This window comes from Schistocerca cancellata, chromosome 1 (genome assembly GCF_023864275.1).
Source record: "Schistocerca cancellata isolate TAMUIC-IGC-003103 chromosome 1, iqSchCanc2.1, whole genome shotgun sequence".
NCBI classification, from domain to species: Eukaryota; Metazoa; Arthropoda; class Insecta; order Orthoptera; family Acrididae; genus Schistocerca; species Schistocerca cancellata.
In genome coordinates, this window is record NC_064626.1 from 298,956,399 (window position 1) to 298,971,359 (window position 14,961).

General features: G+C 39.4%; 1 protein-coding gene across 4 annotated transcripts in view; it reads right to left on the reverse strand.

The window, feature by feature from the left end:
* Nucleotides 1–14,961, reverse strand: part of LOC126171916 (ATP-binding cassette sub-family C member 10) — a 395,604-nt gene that overhangs the window by 324,689 nt on the left and 55,954 nt on the right. For all 4 annotated transcript variants that reach the window (XM_049920838.1, XM_049920835.1, XM_049920836.1 and 1 more), the window contains one exon: nucleotides 2,632–3,258. In XM_049920838.1, the coding sequence (XP_049776795.1) occupies nucleotides 2,632–3,232 (601 nt within the window). In that variant the 5' untranslated portion in view covers nucleotides 3,233–3,258. The remainder of the gene's footprint in view (nucleotides 1–2,631; nucleotides 3,259–14,961) is intronic.

A 14,961-nucleotide genomic window follows, 5' to 3' on the forward strand; every position in this document is an offset into this window, starting at 1 on the left:
GTCGCACCTGAAAAATGAGACTCGAAATCAAGGAAAAAAATTTTCCCGAATCTAAGCCGCACCTGAAATATGAGACTCGAAATTCAAGGGGAGAGTAAAGTTTTAGGCCGCACCTCCAAATCGAAACAAAGTTGGTCCATTGTAATATGAGACGCAATTTAGGTCGAATGAATGACGATACAGCTACAGTAATTTGGTTCACGTAGTAAGCTTAACAGTTAGGCTTTACCAGGTAGCCATTGCTATGCGTCAGGTGCTCCGTCCATATTTATACGGGTACCCTTCCTTTTTCACATGCTTCGTCTGGTTTGGATCGATTGCTTATTTTTCTTTGATCTGATAAGTGCCGTTCTCTTTGTTATAGGTGTTTACGTCACTCTAAGCTGAAAATGCATTACTGTACTGTGTCATGCACTGTTTGTCGCATTCTGATAATCAGTGTTTACGGCCTGTCGCCACGCGCGGCGTGGCTTGCTTTTGTGCGCACTACCGCCGCTTACAATTAAAAAAAGAAAAAGAGAGGAAACGTCCCATTAGCGAAACAATGGCAAGAGACTGCTATTTGTTGTTACTAACACTGCTGCTTTCTTTGACGATCAACAAGAACCAAATAATAGACTGCGTATGATAGAAGATGTTCTGAACGAGAGTTTAGCGAAAATTTTTCTCTGTTTGAAAATCTTTGCAGACGTCTTTAGTACATAACATTCTGCACAGAAATTAGTCATCTTAGATTTAAAAATCTAGTCAATTGACGTGCTTCATTTCTGACCGTATCACTATTAGGCATAAGAATAATACGAATATAAACATGAAATGATATGTATATTCTTCGGCGTTTGCTGTTGTCTCACTCTAGTTTCGTAGTTTATTAAGCAGACAGGATTTAAATGAGATACCAGCAAACACGAAAGAATACATGGCAAAATGTTTATATACGTATTATTCTTATGGTGAAGAGAATACTGCATGTGATTCACAATTCATAAAAGTTCCTATTAGCAACCATCTCTTCTCATAGGTAGAAAAAATTCAGAACGTAGAATTGGCCATATTGACAAACATCCCAAACAGTCTTGCCAGTCGGATTTTCGTAGTACAGTACATTGAAATGTTGCTACATTCGAAGACGAACAATACGGAATTTGTATTTACTTCGTTGGATAATGTATGAAAATGCAGTGGTCGAAACTCGGGGCGGAGAAAAAATTTCGTCTTCCACCTTTTTTTTATTTATTTACTGACGCAGAGGTTTTGGCGCCAGTATTTATCTTTGTGCCTGAAAAGCATGCATGTGAATCGCTACATATATTCAACAGCAGAAGTTAGTTGTGGCGGCACCTACCAACATTTTTCACAACTTCTGCTTACTTTGCACTCGATTCTAAGCCGCAGGCGGTTTTTTGGATTACAAAAACCGGAAAAAAAGTCCGGCTTAGATTCGAGTAAATACGGTACACCCCCAGCATACAAAACAATGCAAGTGGATGCTACTGCATGATAATGCCCAGCCACATACTGTCTTTCGGGTGCAGCAGTTCCTGGACAAAAGGAGAGTTGTACCATTCAATTACCCATCCTACTTCCCAGACCTGTGTCCCCTGGACATTTGCTTGTTTCCCAAACTGAAATCATGCCTGAAGGGCAGATATCCAATGACATGTTACAAACCAACTGACGGCTATCCCTAAAGGCACTTATGCCAGGAGTTTCCACGACTTGTACAGCCATTCCCTGAATGAATAGGGATTACTTCGAAAGACAGTAATTGCTGTTTCAGGTAAGTCAACAATCCATTCGCAATACAGACACTTTCAGAGAACTTTCTGGACAGAGAGTGTATATATGTACATGTACATGACCAAGGAGCTGGCTTTCCCAATGCAATAGTTACATTACTGTATCATATTACACTGCTATGAATAATATCATGATGTATCCCTGCCTACAAGAATGGTAATTTACTAAATATACTTACATGTGGTTTATTAAGCAGCATCAAATTAGATCACAATTTCATAATTTCTTTCATTATATTAGCGGTATATGTAAAAGAAACTTACAGCTCAGCTGGGCTCAGACAATGCTTTCAAATAGAATGTACCATGATGACTGTGATCCAGCATTTCTAGAATGCTTCACCAATCCAATCTGTCAGCCCTTATCACTTTCAGTATCAACAGTAGTCTGCTGATTTTCCTCCATTTACAATAACGATTAATATTACTGCTACTACTTTCTAACATTTGCTACAAACTATTTCCCGAGAAATTCCAAACTGAGATTATGTGGTAACAGTGTCATTCCACAAATGCAGCTCCCCTTGAATTTCTTACTTCTGTAGAAATATTCTGAAATTTGAGAGGGGGCAAAAAGGGATGAAAGTAATGAAAAGCATCATACCACTTGCAAAATATTAGTTTGCTATTTCCCTATGGGTAACATACAAAATATTGGTGCATATGAATAAAACAGATACTCAAACACCTCTCTCTTTCTCTGTCACATCCCCCCCCCCCTCTCTCTCTCTCTCTCTCTCTCTCTCTCTCTCTCTCTCTCTCTCTCTCTCTCTCCAAAAAAAAGATACATAGACAAGCATATTGCACATCCTCTGTCTTAATGTTTTCTGACCTGTCAATGGTGTTCTTTCACTGGCTTCACTCTCAGGAACTTGACAATGTCTGCAGGACTGTCTTCGAGGACGATGACGATACTGTCTGAAATATAGTATTAATGACAGGATATATACAGACAATGAAATCAGTGTTGCAACATCCCATACTAAGCGACCATCATCAGATAAAACTGAAGATCGTGTAGACATTATAACCAGGATAAGCTGGGCAACAATAGGTGTAAGAACAAGTGCATTAGGAGGACCAGCTGCAGCACAGCCAGCATGAGAGGCCCAAGCAACCAAACCAGTGCCTGCTGCTAACAGCTCTGACAATGGCTGAGGTTGGCGAATGCGTGCTGCCAGCAGCCGCGATGGGCCTAAGAGTGCAAGAAGCAACGAAGCTGGCACACGTGCAGCTGCACCAGCTCCAGTCCAAGTCTGTACACCTCTAGACTTCCCCCACTGATAGGCAGAAACAGTGGCAAGTACAGCCAATGTAGGTGTTTGCAACATAACTGCCTGGAAGCAACGGCCAACATCACGCATCTCGGGGTTCCAAAAGCTTGAATCTTCTGACCCACACATGGACAGCCAGATTTCACCATCATGAGTCATGTCTAGGAGTCTGTTTGGATTTCCCACTGCAAAGAAAAACTGCAGCTTAAAAACTATTTTCTGCAAGATCATTAGTAAAAATCAGAGGGAGAAATTAGAAGTTTACACATACTTTTTGTAAGGTCATTACATGATATTTGAAAATATATTAGTAAGTGCAATGACAGGTAACGTATGAGATTAAAATTTATGTTCAATGTAACTGGATAGATAAAAAATCTACTTACCAAGCAGAGGCAGGAAGACACACACATATGAAGATTAAGGAAATTTGCTAGTAATTGAGTGCCAGTGGCTCCTTCCGCTGCATGAGAAAGAATAAAAGATATACAAAATTATATGTCCTTGGTTCTCACCATGCACCTGGCTTTAATTTATGTTGATTTCTTCAGTCTCAGCATTTCTTCTCAGGAACTTTTCCTTTTTTCTCTCCCGTTTAGTTTTCTATGCCTTTTATTCTGTGACCTGTCTATTTTTCCTGCCTCCCACATCCAGCACTTAGCTTTCCACTCTTCTTGACCCTTGCACAATGTTTTGTCAGTAATCTATGTCTTGTTTATTACCCTGTCTTCCACCTCTGAGCTCTCAGGTTTTCAGATCTCATCCAGTGCAGTCCCCACTAGTCTTTCCTCTCATCCAGGCTGATAAGTCTTCCTTGATCCTGGGCTCTGGACGACTTTTTCAAACTATCCCCATTTCCTAAACCTCAGCAGTTCTTTTCCTTCATCCCTCTTCTTTCCCCTTCAACCCTTCTGCTAGAAGAAGGAGCCACTGACTCTGAAAGCTTGCAGATTTCCTTGACCTTTGCATGTGTGTTTTCTCCTGCCTTCGCTTGGTGAATGGATATTTTTATCTATCCAGTTACATTGTATTTTCAAAAATTCAAAATTGGTTATTTTCACTGAAATATGTTCAATATAATGAAAATATTACTTGGCAACCAATGAAATAAATGTTCAATACAAGATATAAATAAGTATTTATGGAGAATAAATAGCCAGAAATAGTTCAGTTTAATTAATTAATGGCAGGAGTAATGGCAATAACTCACTGTGTGGTTGAGGCATTGAGTGTTTGATACGCTCACAAACAAGACTGAAAACTATACAATGAGTTGTTCCATTTACTCCTTCCATTATTCACACTCGACCAAGGAGGACTTCTCATTAGCACATTCATTTAAACCAATTATTTATCCAAGGATCACTATTAACACATTGATATATGCACAGACATAACAGACTGTGCACAATTGGCAAAAAAGAATGGTAAAGCCACCACAGTGTTTAATTCTTAACCAAATAAATGCTAAGTTTGCATATGTTGTCCTAATTAATTTCAAACCAAGAACATCAAAAATATTCTATGAGACAGCAGTAACTACAGGGTGAACTTTCAGACAGAAGTGTATTAAACAGAGCACACTCAAAAATAACTACGTCATAGTGATAGACAAGTTTGTAGACAAAATAATCTGGCTTTGGGAATAGGCTATCCATGTACTGCTGCATACCCACAACATAATAACTGCTGTACTACAGAGTACACTGAATTATACTGAGTTTTATAGCTTGTAGAGACATTATAAATATCAATTTTTGTGGCCTCCAGAAAGTGAAAAGCAGATGGAGTCATTAAGATGAAAACATTATGAGGAAAGTAAACGGGATACTTGAAAAAACTACGGTCTTTACTCTAAGATTTGATTCTATAGTATTTCCTGCATACATTAAGGAAAGTTCTTTTACGAATAATGGTATAGCCATACATCGCAAATCAAACAATATACTACACGTGCTAAAAGTTTTGTGGTGCATAAAACCAGTCCTACGTGACACACAAATATGTTAACTATTCAGGTGACCATTCAGCTTAAAGCAATGTCCAATTTTTATACAGGAAAAGGGGGGTCAAAATAACAAGGTCTCAAAAATACCATATGCTGAAGTAAGGAAGCAGTTAAACCAACACAGTACCCCACTTTCAAAACAATTTTTGTTACAGAACTGAAAACCCCAGGTATTGAGGTGATTGCCTTTAAATCTATATAGACACAAACCCAACAACTAGAAGGAGCATATCTCATATCTATTTGCAAGTATATGTGCAAAAAGAGTCCAACCACTAACTCCATGGTCATGACCAAGACAAAGGCTGATATTCAACATATGCAAATACATGTAACTGTTAAAATCAAACAACAGAAAATCCAGGATGGAATGTAACAATATTGTAAAATGGAATGTTGCCACCACTCGCTGAATAGCGGAGATGTTGAGTCACACACACACACACACACACACACACACACACACACGATTACAGTCTCAAGCAACTGAAGCCACACTATGAGCAGCAGCACCAGTGCATGATGGGAGTGGTGACTGGGTGGGGGTAAGGAGGAGGCTTTGGCAGGGAGAGAGAGAGATAGTAGGGTAAGGGTGGTGGATGGTGATATGCTGTTGGAGAGCACTCAGGGACGAGGTGGAAAGAGGGTAGGGCAGCTATGTGCAATCAGGAGGTAGATGAAGGGCAGTGGGGAGGGGGCGGGGAGTGTATAGCAGAAAAGGAGAGAAGTAAAAAGACTAGGTGCAGTGGAAGAATGAGAGTTGTGTAGTGCTGGAATGGGAACAGGGAAGGGGCTGGATGGGAGAGGACAATGACTAATGGAGGTTGAGGCTAGGTGGGTTACAGGAACGTAGGATATACAGCAGGGAAAGTTCCCACCTGCGCAATTCAGAAAAGCTGGTGTTAGTGGGAAGGATCCATATGGCACAGGCTGCAAAGCAGTCATTGAAATGAAGGATGACTTGTTGGTCAGCATGCTCAGCAACAGGGTGGGCCACTTGTTTCTTGGCTACAGTTTGTCGATGGGCATTCATGTGGATTGACAGCTTGTTGGTTGTCATGCCCAGATAGAATGCAGCACAGTTGCTGCAGCTTAGCTTGTAGATCAGACGACTCGTTTCACAGGCAGGCCTGCCTTTGATGTGACAGGAGGTGTTTGCGGCCAGACTGGAGTAGGTGGTGGTGGGAGGATTTGTAGGACAGGTCTTACATCTACATCTATTACAGGAGTATGAACCATGAGGTAAGTGGTTGGGAGGAGGGTTTTGTGTAGGGATGGACGTGTATATTGTTTAGGTTTGGTGGACGGCAGAATACCACTGTGGGAGGGTTGGGAAGGATAGTGGACAGGATATTTCTCATTTTAGGGCATGAGAGAAAGTTGAAACCCCAACAGCACAACACTGTCCACCATCCCAACTGTACCCTACTATCCCCCCCCCCCCCCCCCCCTCCCGGACTCCTCCTTAGCCCCACCCAGTCGCCACACCCATCACACACTGCTGCTGCTGCTCACAGTGTGGCGTCAGTTGCCTGAGACTGCAGTCATGTGGGTGTGACTTGCATTCGTGTGTGTGTGTGTGTGTGTGTGTGTGTGTGTGTCAACAAATTTTGATGAAGGCCTTACTGGCCAAAAGGTTTATGTGTGACAGTCTTTTTGTTGTGCCTATCTGCGACTCAGCATTTCCGCTATATGGTGAGTGTTAAAATATTTAATCTACAAACTCTGCTTCCTTAATGACACACAATTTTTCTCCTCCTCTGAGATAATGAGAAGAAGAAAACTCTCTCTCTCTCTCTCTCTCTCTCTCTCTCTCTCTCTCTCTCTCTCTCTCTCTCACACACTGTTCAGGTAACCATTCAGATCTCTCTCTCTCTCTCTCTCTCTCTCTCTCTCTCTCTCTCTCTCTCTCTCTCACACACACACACACACACACACACACACACACACACACACTGTTCAGGTAACCATTCAGCCTGGAGTAATGATATCAATATCAGTGATGTGGCACTTGACACTGAAGGACTAATGAACAAACAACTCAGTCCTACTTATCTTTCATCCTCTATGGTTCTTTCCCCTTCAAGATGGATCGAGAAAAAAAAAAGTAGGCACAAAAATTTCACCAGTAACAGCTCCCGTTTTAAAGTGCAATAAAAACTGCTTTAGGAATAATGTGGAAGTACAGAAACTCCTGGTGGCTTCTATGCCATTCTGCATATGTCAAGAGAAACATTTTGAACCTTTCCATACACCTGCACTATGGTGTTACAGACTCCGCAGAACAGTTGGTCCTAGTGGAGAAAAGATAAATGTCGATTCACTTGTCTTCCTCAGTAACACCACTAAACACCGTCCACATTAAGACTAACATTCCAAGCTGCAGCTGGTGAAATATACAAGACACCTCACATTTCAATTTGCTGAGTGTACCTGCCACCAACAGAACCAATACACAGTGCAACCCTGAGAATGCTTTTGAGCTAACCTCCCTGACCATTTTGTCTTTTAGGACACTTCAATGCACACAAGGTTCTATGGGCCTCAACCAGCATATGACCCATGAGTCAGTGGTTGAGAATTCTTGTTATCAGATGATGTTCATCTTTGAAAATGAGAGGAATGGCACATTTCAGCACAATATCTGCAACTGATCTTACATTTAGTTCTCCAGCCCACACAGCTATGTTCAGTAGAAAGTGGTGGGGTACCTCCATTTCCTGGTCAGTCTGTTATTCCTAGAAAGAACAATACCCAAAAGCAAACTGCCAGAGTGGACCCTTTATAAGGCAGACTGGACTCTGTTTAGTCAGCTGGCTGCATTTAAACACCCAAGACAGCATCCAAAACTGGGTACTCCATATAATATTATATTATAATCAACAAAGCTTCAGACACATCCATACTGATTTTTTCACAACTCTTTAGAGAAAAAGAGCAACGTCACTCTGCTATAAGGAAGAGGTGGATGGGGTCGCAAAGGTTCAAGAACAGTCCATACACAAACTTACATTTTTTGAGCTGCAAAGGCTACAGAATACAGAATAATTACAGATAAAGAGTCACAACATGTCTTCCTGAAAAACATTAAATGGTCCATAAGCTGCATAAGAATGTTGGACATCCAGTAAAGCAAAACTCAATGACTAATCTCAAAAAAAGTTAGAAAATCACTCACAACAAAAATATATAAGATCTAATAGCAACAAACAGGCCTGGACTTCTTTGCGGGGGTCTGCATTGTAACTGGTATTGGTGACCATGAACCAGTTGTAGAAACAAGTACCAAAGTACAAAGAGCAACTACAACCAATAGAAAAATTTATGTGTTTGGTAACTGAGATAAGTATAAAGCACTGTCACATTGATAAGTATAAAGCACTGTCACATTTCAAGGAGGAACTTGAAACATTTAGCTCCAGACAGAGTATGTAGAGGAACTATGTCTCAGCTTGTAAGTGGCACTGATATACAGGGTGAGCACAAATTCTTGCCCTGATTATAAAAATTTATAACAGAATAACCATTAGACATTTGATGTTGTTACATAGGTTAGTGTTACTAGTTTTTTTAAGACCACTTACATTAGTAAACCTCAACATGTGCTCCCTTGGTAGCTCGGAGAATGTCAAGGCGGTATTCCAGTTCCCGCCAGGTGTTTCGTAACGTCTTCTGCCACAGTACCCACAGCAGCTTGTATCCTAGCCTTCAGTTTGTCGATGTCGGCAACTAGTGTGACGAACACTCTGTCCTTGATATAGCCCCAGGGGCTTAATGTCTGGAGATCAGGTTGGCCAGGGTGTTGGACCATTCCTTCCAATCCACCAATCTGGACATTACTCTCCTCTACAGACATTATACTCCTTGACTTCCTTTTCTTGGGACTATATTAAGGACAGAGTCTTTGTCACACTAGTTGCTACCTATGTAATGGTATCAAATGTAAATTATTATGTCAAATGGTTATTCTGTAATAAATTGTTATAATCAGGGCAAGACTTTGCGTTCACCCTGTATACTAAAACTGAACAAGGCCCCCGGCCCAGCGAAATTCCTACCAGATTTTACAAGGTATTTACAGCCGGGTTGGCCCCTGTGTTAACCATAATTATCTAAAATTACTCCAACAGAAAACAGTGCCCACTTCTTAAGAGCAAGTACATGTCACAACCATCTATAAGAGCGGTAATAGAAATGACTGACAAAACTACTGTGAAACCACACTGATGTTGATCTGTTAGAAAATCCTGAAGCAGATTCTGAGGTTAAACATAATTAGGTAGAACAATTTCTGAAAACACTGGTCATGAGAAAATCAACTTTCACTCTTTCTCACATGAGTTCTTGAAAGCTGTGGCCCAAGGAAATGAGGTAGAAACAGAATTTTGTAACCTCCAAAAAGGATTTGATACAGTTATCAAAATGCTTATTAATAATTATGAAATTTGTAACTGGATTGAGGATTTCTTGGCATAGAGGATGCAACATGTTATCTTGGATGTTAAGAAATCAACAGATGCAGAAGTAACTTCAGCTGTGCTCCAACGTAGTGTGTTCACACACTTGCTGTTCATATTTTGAATTAATGTCTGTAGACAACATCAACAGTACTCTCAGACTTTTTGCAGATGGCTCTATTATCTATAATGAAATGTAGAATGTTGCACAAATATCTAATTAGATCTTCAAAAGGGCTCCCAAATGCTGTTAATATTGGCAACTTACTTTGAAAATTCAGAAATGTAAAACTGAGCTCTACACAAAGTGCAAAAACATAGTATCCTCAATCTACAATATCAATTACTCATAATTGGGATCCTTCAACTCATACACATACCTGAGTTTACTAACTTGTAAGAATATGAAATAGTGGCAGGCTTAGTAGACATAGTGGAAAATGCAGTCAATCCTAGACTATTCCTTACATATAGGACCCATAACAAACACAGGTAACAATGGATATTGAACATATATTAAAAAAAAAAAGGCAGCATGAATTGTCACTGATTTGTTTGACTCCTGGGAGAGAGTCACGGAAATGCTGGAAAACCCAAGCTTGCAAAAACCCATTGAAAATGTTTTAAGGACAATTATTCAGTGGGATATCTACGAATATACTGCAGGCACTTACAAACTGAATCCCACACTGATCACGAAGACAAGACTAGACTAATTCCAGTGAGTAATAAATGGGTTTAAGCTGTCAGTCTCTCTATTTTCGTTATCTTAATGGAATAGGAAGAAATGTCAATGTGTGGTACAATGGAAAGTATTCTCAGCCATGCACTTCATGGTCAGTTGTAGACTGTACTTGTAGGTGGAGGATTTCAGCCCAAAATTGGACAGTTCACATGACACAGCTGTTTGAAACAAGAGCACAAGCCAAAATCATTTCAAGGATGGGGAGAGAAATCAGCCATGCCCTTTCAAACAAACAAGCCCAGCATTTGCCTGGAGAAATGTAGAGAAATTGTAGAAAATCTAAATCTGGATGGTCAGACACGGATTTGAAGCATCATCCTCCCATTTTGTACAATGGGACGATCATAAAGACACAAGAGACCACCCAACAGTACAATACTCTACAATATAATACATTATGAGTGTCAGAGATTGGAATTTTGTACATACCACCACAGTGTGGAGATAAGGAACTTAATTTTGACACTGCAAATGAGGAAAAATACAAGCAATGTTCACCATGTGAGAATTACAGACTGGATTGACTGCCTCTCATGCACCACTCCATGGGGATACATGATCCATTACACGTATTAAAATATCAATGTTGTGTTTTACCTTTCTGAACCAAACTTGGTCTGGAGGGAAATATCATGATACAAGGAGGGAAGCTGCCATGACACTTCTCTTAAAATCAGTAAAGGATAACCTGCATTGAAGCAACTACCATAGTTTGGCCTATGTGAGTTGCCTCTGAAAGCCCTTGAACACTTTTGTTAACAACTATCTAGCCTAGGTTTTGAAAATAAAAAACCTAATCATCAACATCCAGTGTAGTTTCAAAAAATGATAATCTGTTCTGGACAATCTGGCATGCCTAGAGCCAACAATACAATGCTTGTTCCTGAGCAAACAACATTACAGTCAGGTCTTGTTTGACATGCACAAAGTATATGATACTACTTTGTAGCACCACATCATGGTGCTTCCTTGGTCATCTCCTCCACTTAGTAAGAACCTCTCTCGAAATATGCTGTTTCGAACATGGAGTCAAGACTTGTCTCCTTGGTAATTCCTCACAAAACAGAGTCTCTTGGGGAAGTCCCTTTAAGTGTTACAATGTTTACAAGATGGACCAACAGAGTACCAGAGTACCATACCCTGTCTGTAGCTAACTTTTCAAATATTTGTTCATACTTTAGCCCTGGAACCCAAACATGTCAACTGCAGTTAACACTTAAAAAGCTACATGAATGGATGGAGAAACCAGTATTTCACTTCTGTATTTTGGGAAAAAAGTAGTATGTGTTTATGATAACTGGCATCAACCTTACTTTGCTCTAAAACTGAGTTATATCATTCCTGATTTTAAAGAGTCATTGTGTTTTCTGAGCCTTATATTTTATGATAAACTACCTCATCTATAGGATCTCATGGTAAGACATGTCAAAGCCCTGAATATTCTATTAGCCTGAAGAGAAAGAACTGAATAGGAGACAAATCTATTTTTGAGGAGGCTCACTTGGTCTCATTTGGATTACAAGTGCATTATATATAGATCTGCATACCATTCATACCTCAACTGACTGCATCACAAAGGTGTATGGTTTGTTACTGGGGCTTACAGAACAGGTCCTACACCTATCCTGTGAGCAAAGGCAGGGTAGCCATCACTAATCACTCAGTGACAACTACTAATCGCGCACAATTCCTATGAGATCAATGTGTGCTTTAGGAGGCAGAGTAAAGCAACATTTGATCAAACTGTGCCTGGCAGACAAGAACATCTTAGTGCATGTTTTGAATAAATTTCAGCCATGATTATTGATAAGGTCCAGGTTGATTTTAGATCCGAGAAAGTACAGGTAGTGCTAATCTCTGGACAACATTTCTAAGATCTAATTTCACGTCTTAAATAAATACTACAATTATACAGTAGTGCAGACTGATGGGTGCAAAGATGGGGACACAGCTGACTGTTCCATCTATCTTCTCCACCTGTGCCCTAAGAAAAGATCTGCTAAATGAATACACATTGTTTGATACCAAGTTTCATGCAATACTGAGGGCACTGGAGTAGCTGAAACATACTCAACCTCTGACTCTCTAGGTGATTTTCAGGGCATTCAGTAGCTGTATTTAGTGCATAAATCCTCCAGATGCTCTCTTCCTTTTGCAGGCATTGGGGAAGGTGATGTCATTCTGCTAGTTATCATGCCACATGTGAATCAGGACAAATGAACTGGTAGATACAGCAGCTAAAAGATCATGTAGTTTCACTGTGCCAACCCCCACAAATAAAGGTGGTACTGTTGAGAATATTTGTCATATGCCAGTTGGCGACTGTATAGCTATAAGTGACCAGTAACAAGCTGCAGTCAATCACGTCAACAACATGGTCACAGCATACTTGCATTTAATCAAAATGGCATTATGAAGTAATTATCACTAAATTTTGAAAAGAATAGAGGTTCCTCCAGTGTTAAAACGTTAGCTCAGCCACCTACTTAGAGTGTAAAAAACATTAGAATTACATGTTTTAAAGATCAAGCCTTCATCACCAGAATGATCATGCAATAATCTCTAAATGTGACCAATATAGAACACAAAAAAGAGCATTAAAAATAATAAATAATGTAGCAGCTTCCCTTGCATTCATGTCCTCTTATTACATACATCCACATCACTTAACTGTTAAAATAGATTAATACTGAATTCCATATGTTGTCCTGAGTACCGGCAGCATCATAGTAACAGGCATACACATACGTAGCCCTTGTATCTTCCTGTATGCCACATCCCCCAAGCAAACATATGGAGATACATGGCCCATAGCTGTCACTGTGACACTGCCAGTACCCAGGACACATATGGAATTCCATTCTAAACTATTTTATTGATTGACATTGATGTGGATGTACATCTTAAAAGGAAATGGCTGCAAGGGAAGTAGCCATGTTTTTTTTTATTATTATTACTTTTACAGTACTTGTTTATGTCTTATATTGGTCACTTTTAGAAATTCTTGTATTACTCTGATGATGAAAGCTTAACATTCTAAACTTGTAAATTCTAGAGTTTTTTCCATTGTGAATGAATAGATGGTTGAACTGACATTTTAACACCAATCTTATCAAATATGGATAAAAACAAGCTTTTACACCCTACTTGTATGCACTAACTTCAGTATGACACATTTTATTTCATTGTACAGTACTTTATTTGTTGACAAGATGACATTTCTACATGCAGCTAAGGACTTCGCCTTTATTTTTGATAATGTTGGAACAAGTGTAAAGCAAGCATTATAATTTGTGTAACATCAAGCCTCCTCCTTACACTGTCAGGCCAGATACTGATGTGCACGGGAGGGGCTGGCTCTTTCTCATTTTTTAAATCAGTCAGGCAGCCAAAATAAACAGAAAACCAGTTTAAGTATGGTGTTACTGTTAACTGTTTGGTCTCATCAATTTTACGGGCAAATATGAATATGGAACTAAAAATTTATTTTGCTGTCAGTTTCAATCAAAAATGTGACAGAAAACTGTGCAGAAACCTTAGCATCCCAAGCAGTAAACAATCACAACAATAGAGTGGCCTGCAGAGTATGTATCAAGATGTAGATGATGGTGGACATGACCATTTTTAGTCGAATCAGTAACTATAAGATCAAATCTGATGCAAAAAAAATGTTATACTCAATAATAACTATGTAATCAAACCCAAGTTGAGATATCATCATGCATGTCATTAATTCCTGTTTCAATACAGAACAGAAAACATACACCGAATGTTCCTATTTTGAATAAATAAAAGATCTATTTAAAAAGTGAGATGAAAATACAACAGTTGACAACTGCTGTTCTACTGTTATAATGTGAGATATGTAGTACATACTACACTATTATAATGTAATTGGATAGATAAACAATCCTCTCACCAAGCAGCAGCAGGAGCGCACAAACCCACAAAAAAAGGTTTTACATACACAAGCTCTCAGAGCCAATGGCTCCTTCTTCTGGCAGAACTGAATGGGAAGGAAGAGGGAGGGAGGTGATAGAGGGGAGGGGGGGGGGGAAGGAAGAGGGAGGGGGGAGGGAGAGAGGTGAAGGAAAAGAACTGGAGACGTTTAGGAAAAAGGGTGGAGTTTGGAAAAGTCACACAGAACCCTGGGTCAGGGGAGAATTACTGGACAGGATGAGAAGGAAAGATCATACTATTAGATATTTTATTTATTAAGGTTTATTGTAGGTACTGTTTTTTATAATACAGCTGGTAGTAATAACATCCATGATAGAATCTCAGTTTGTATTTGTTCATAACATTTTTTTTTTTTTCATCAGAGTTAACACAATGGTAATTTCCTCCATCATGATTGATCAAACATAGGGATGCAAAAATGATGTCTGTACCTGTGAATAATCATTTATGATTGAAACTGGTAGCAAAATAGAATTATTCATTTAAATAGCTGCCTTTTTTCAACACTAATTCTTTAAATATTTTTAATAGATATTACCAATATCCCCTTGTCCAATGTTGTGTTAAGAACTTTTAACAGTTACTCTCAATCAATTATTTATTGATCTGCTATTTTCTTTTAGAGTATACAGATAATTTATCACATCCCTTTTGGAGAAACATAATTTGCAGGGTTTAGTATTTGCCTGTCACAGTTTTCCCTAAGAGCAGCTGTTAC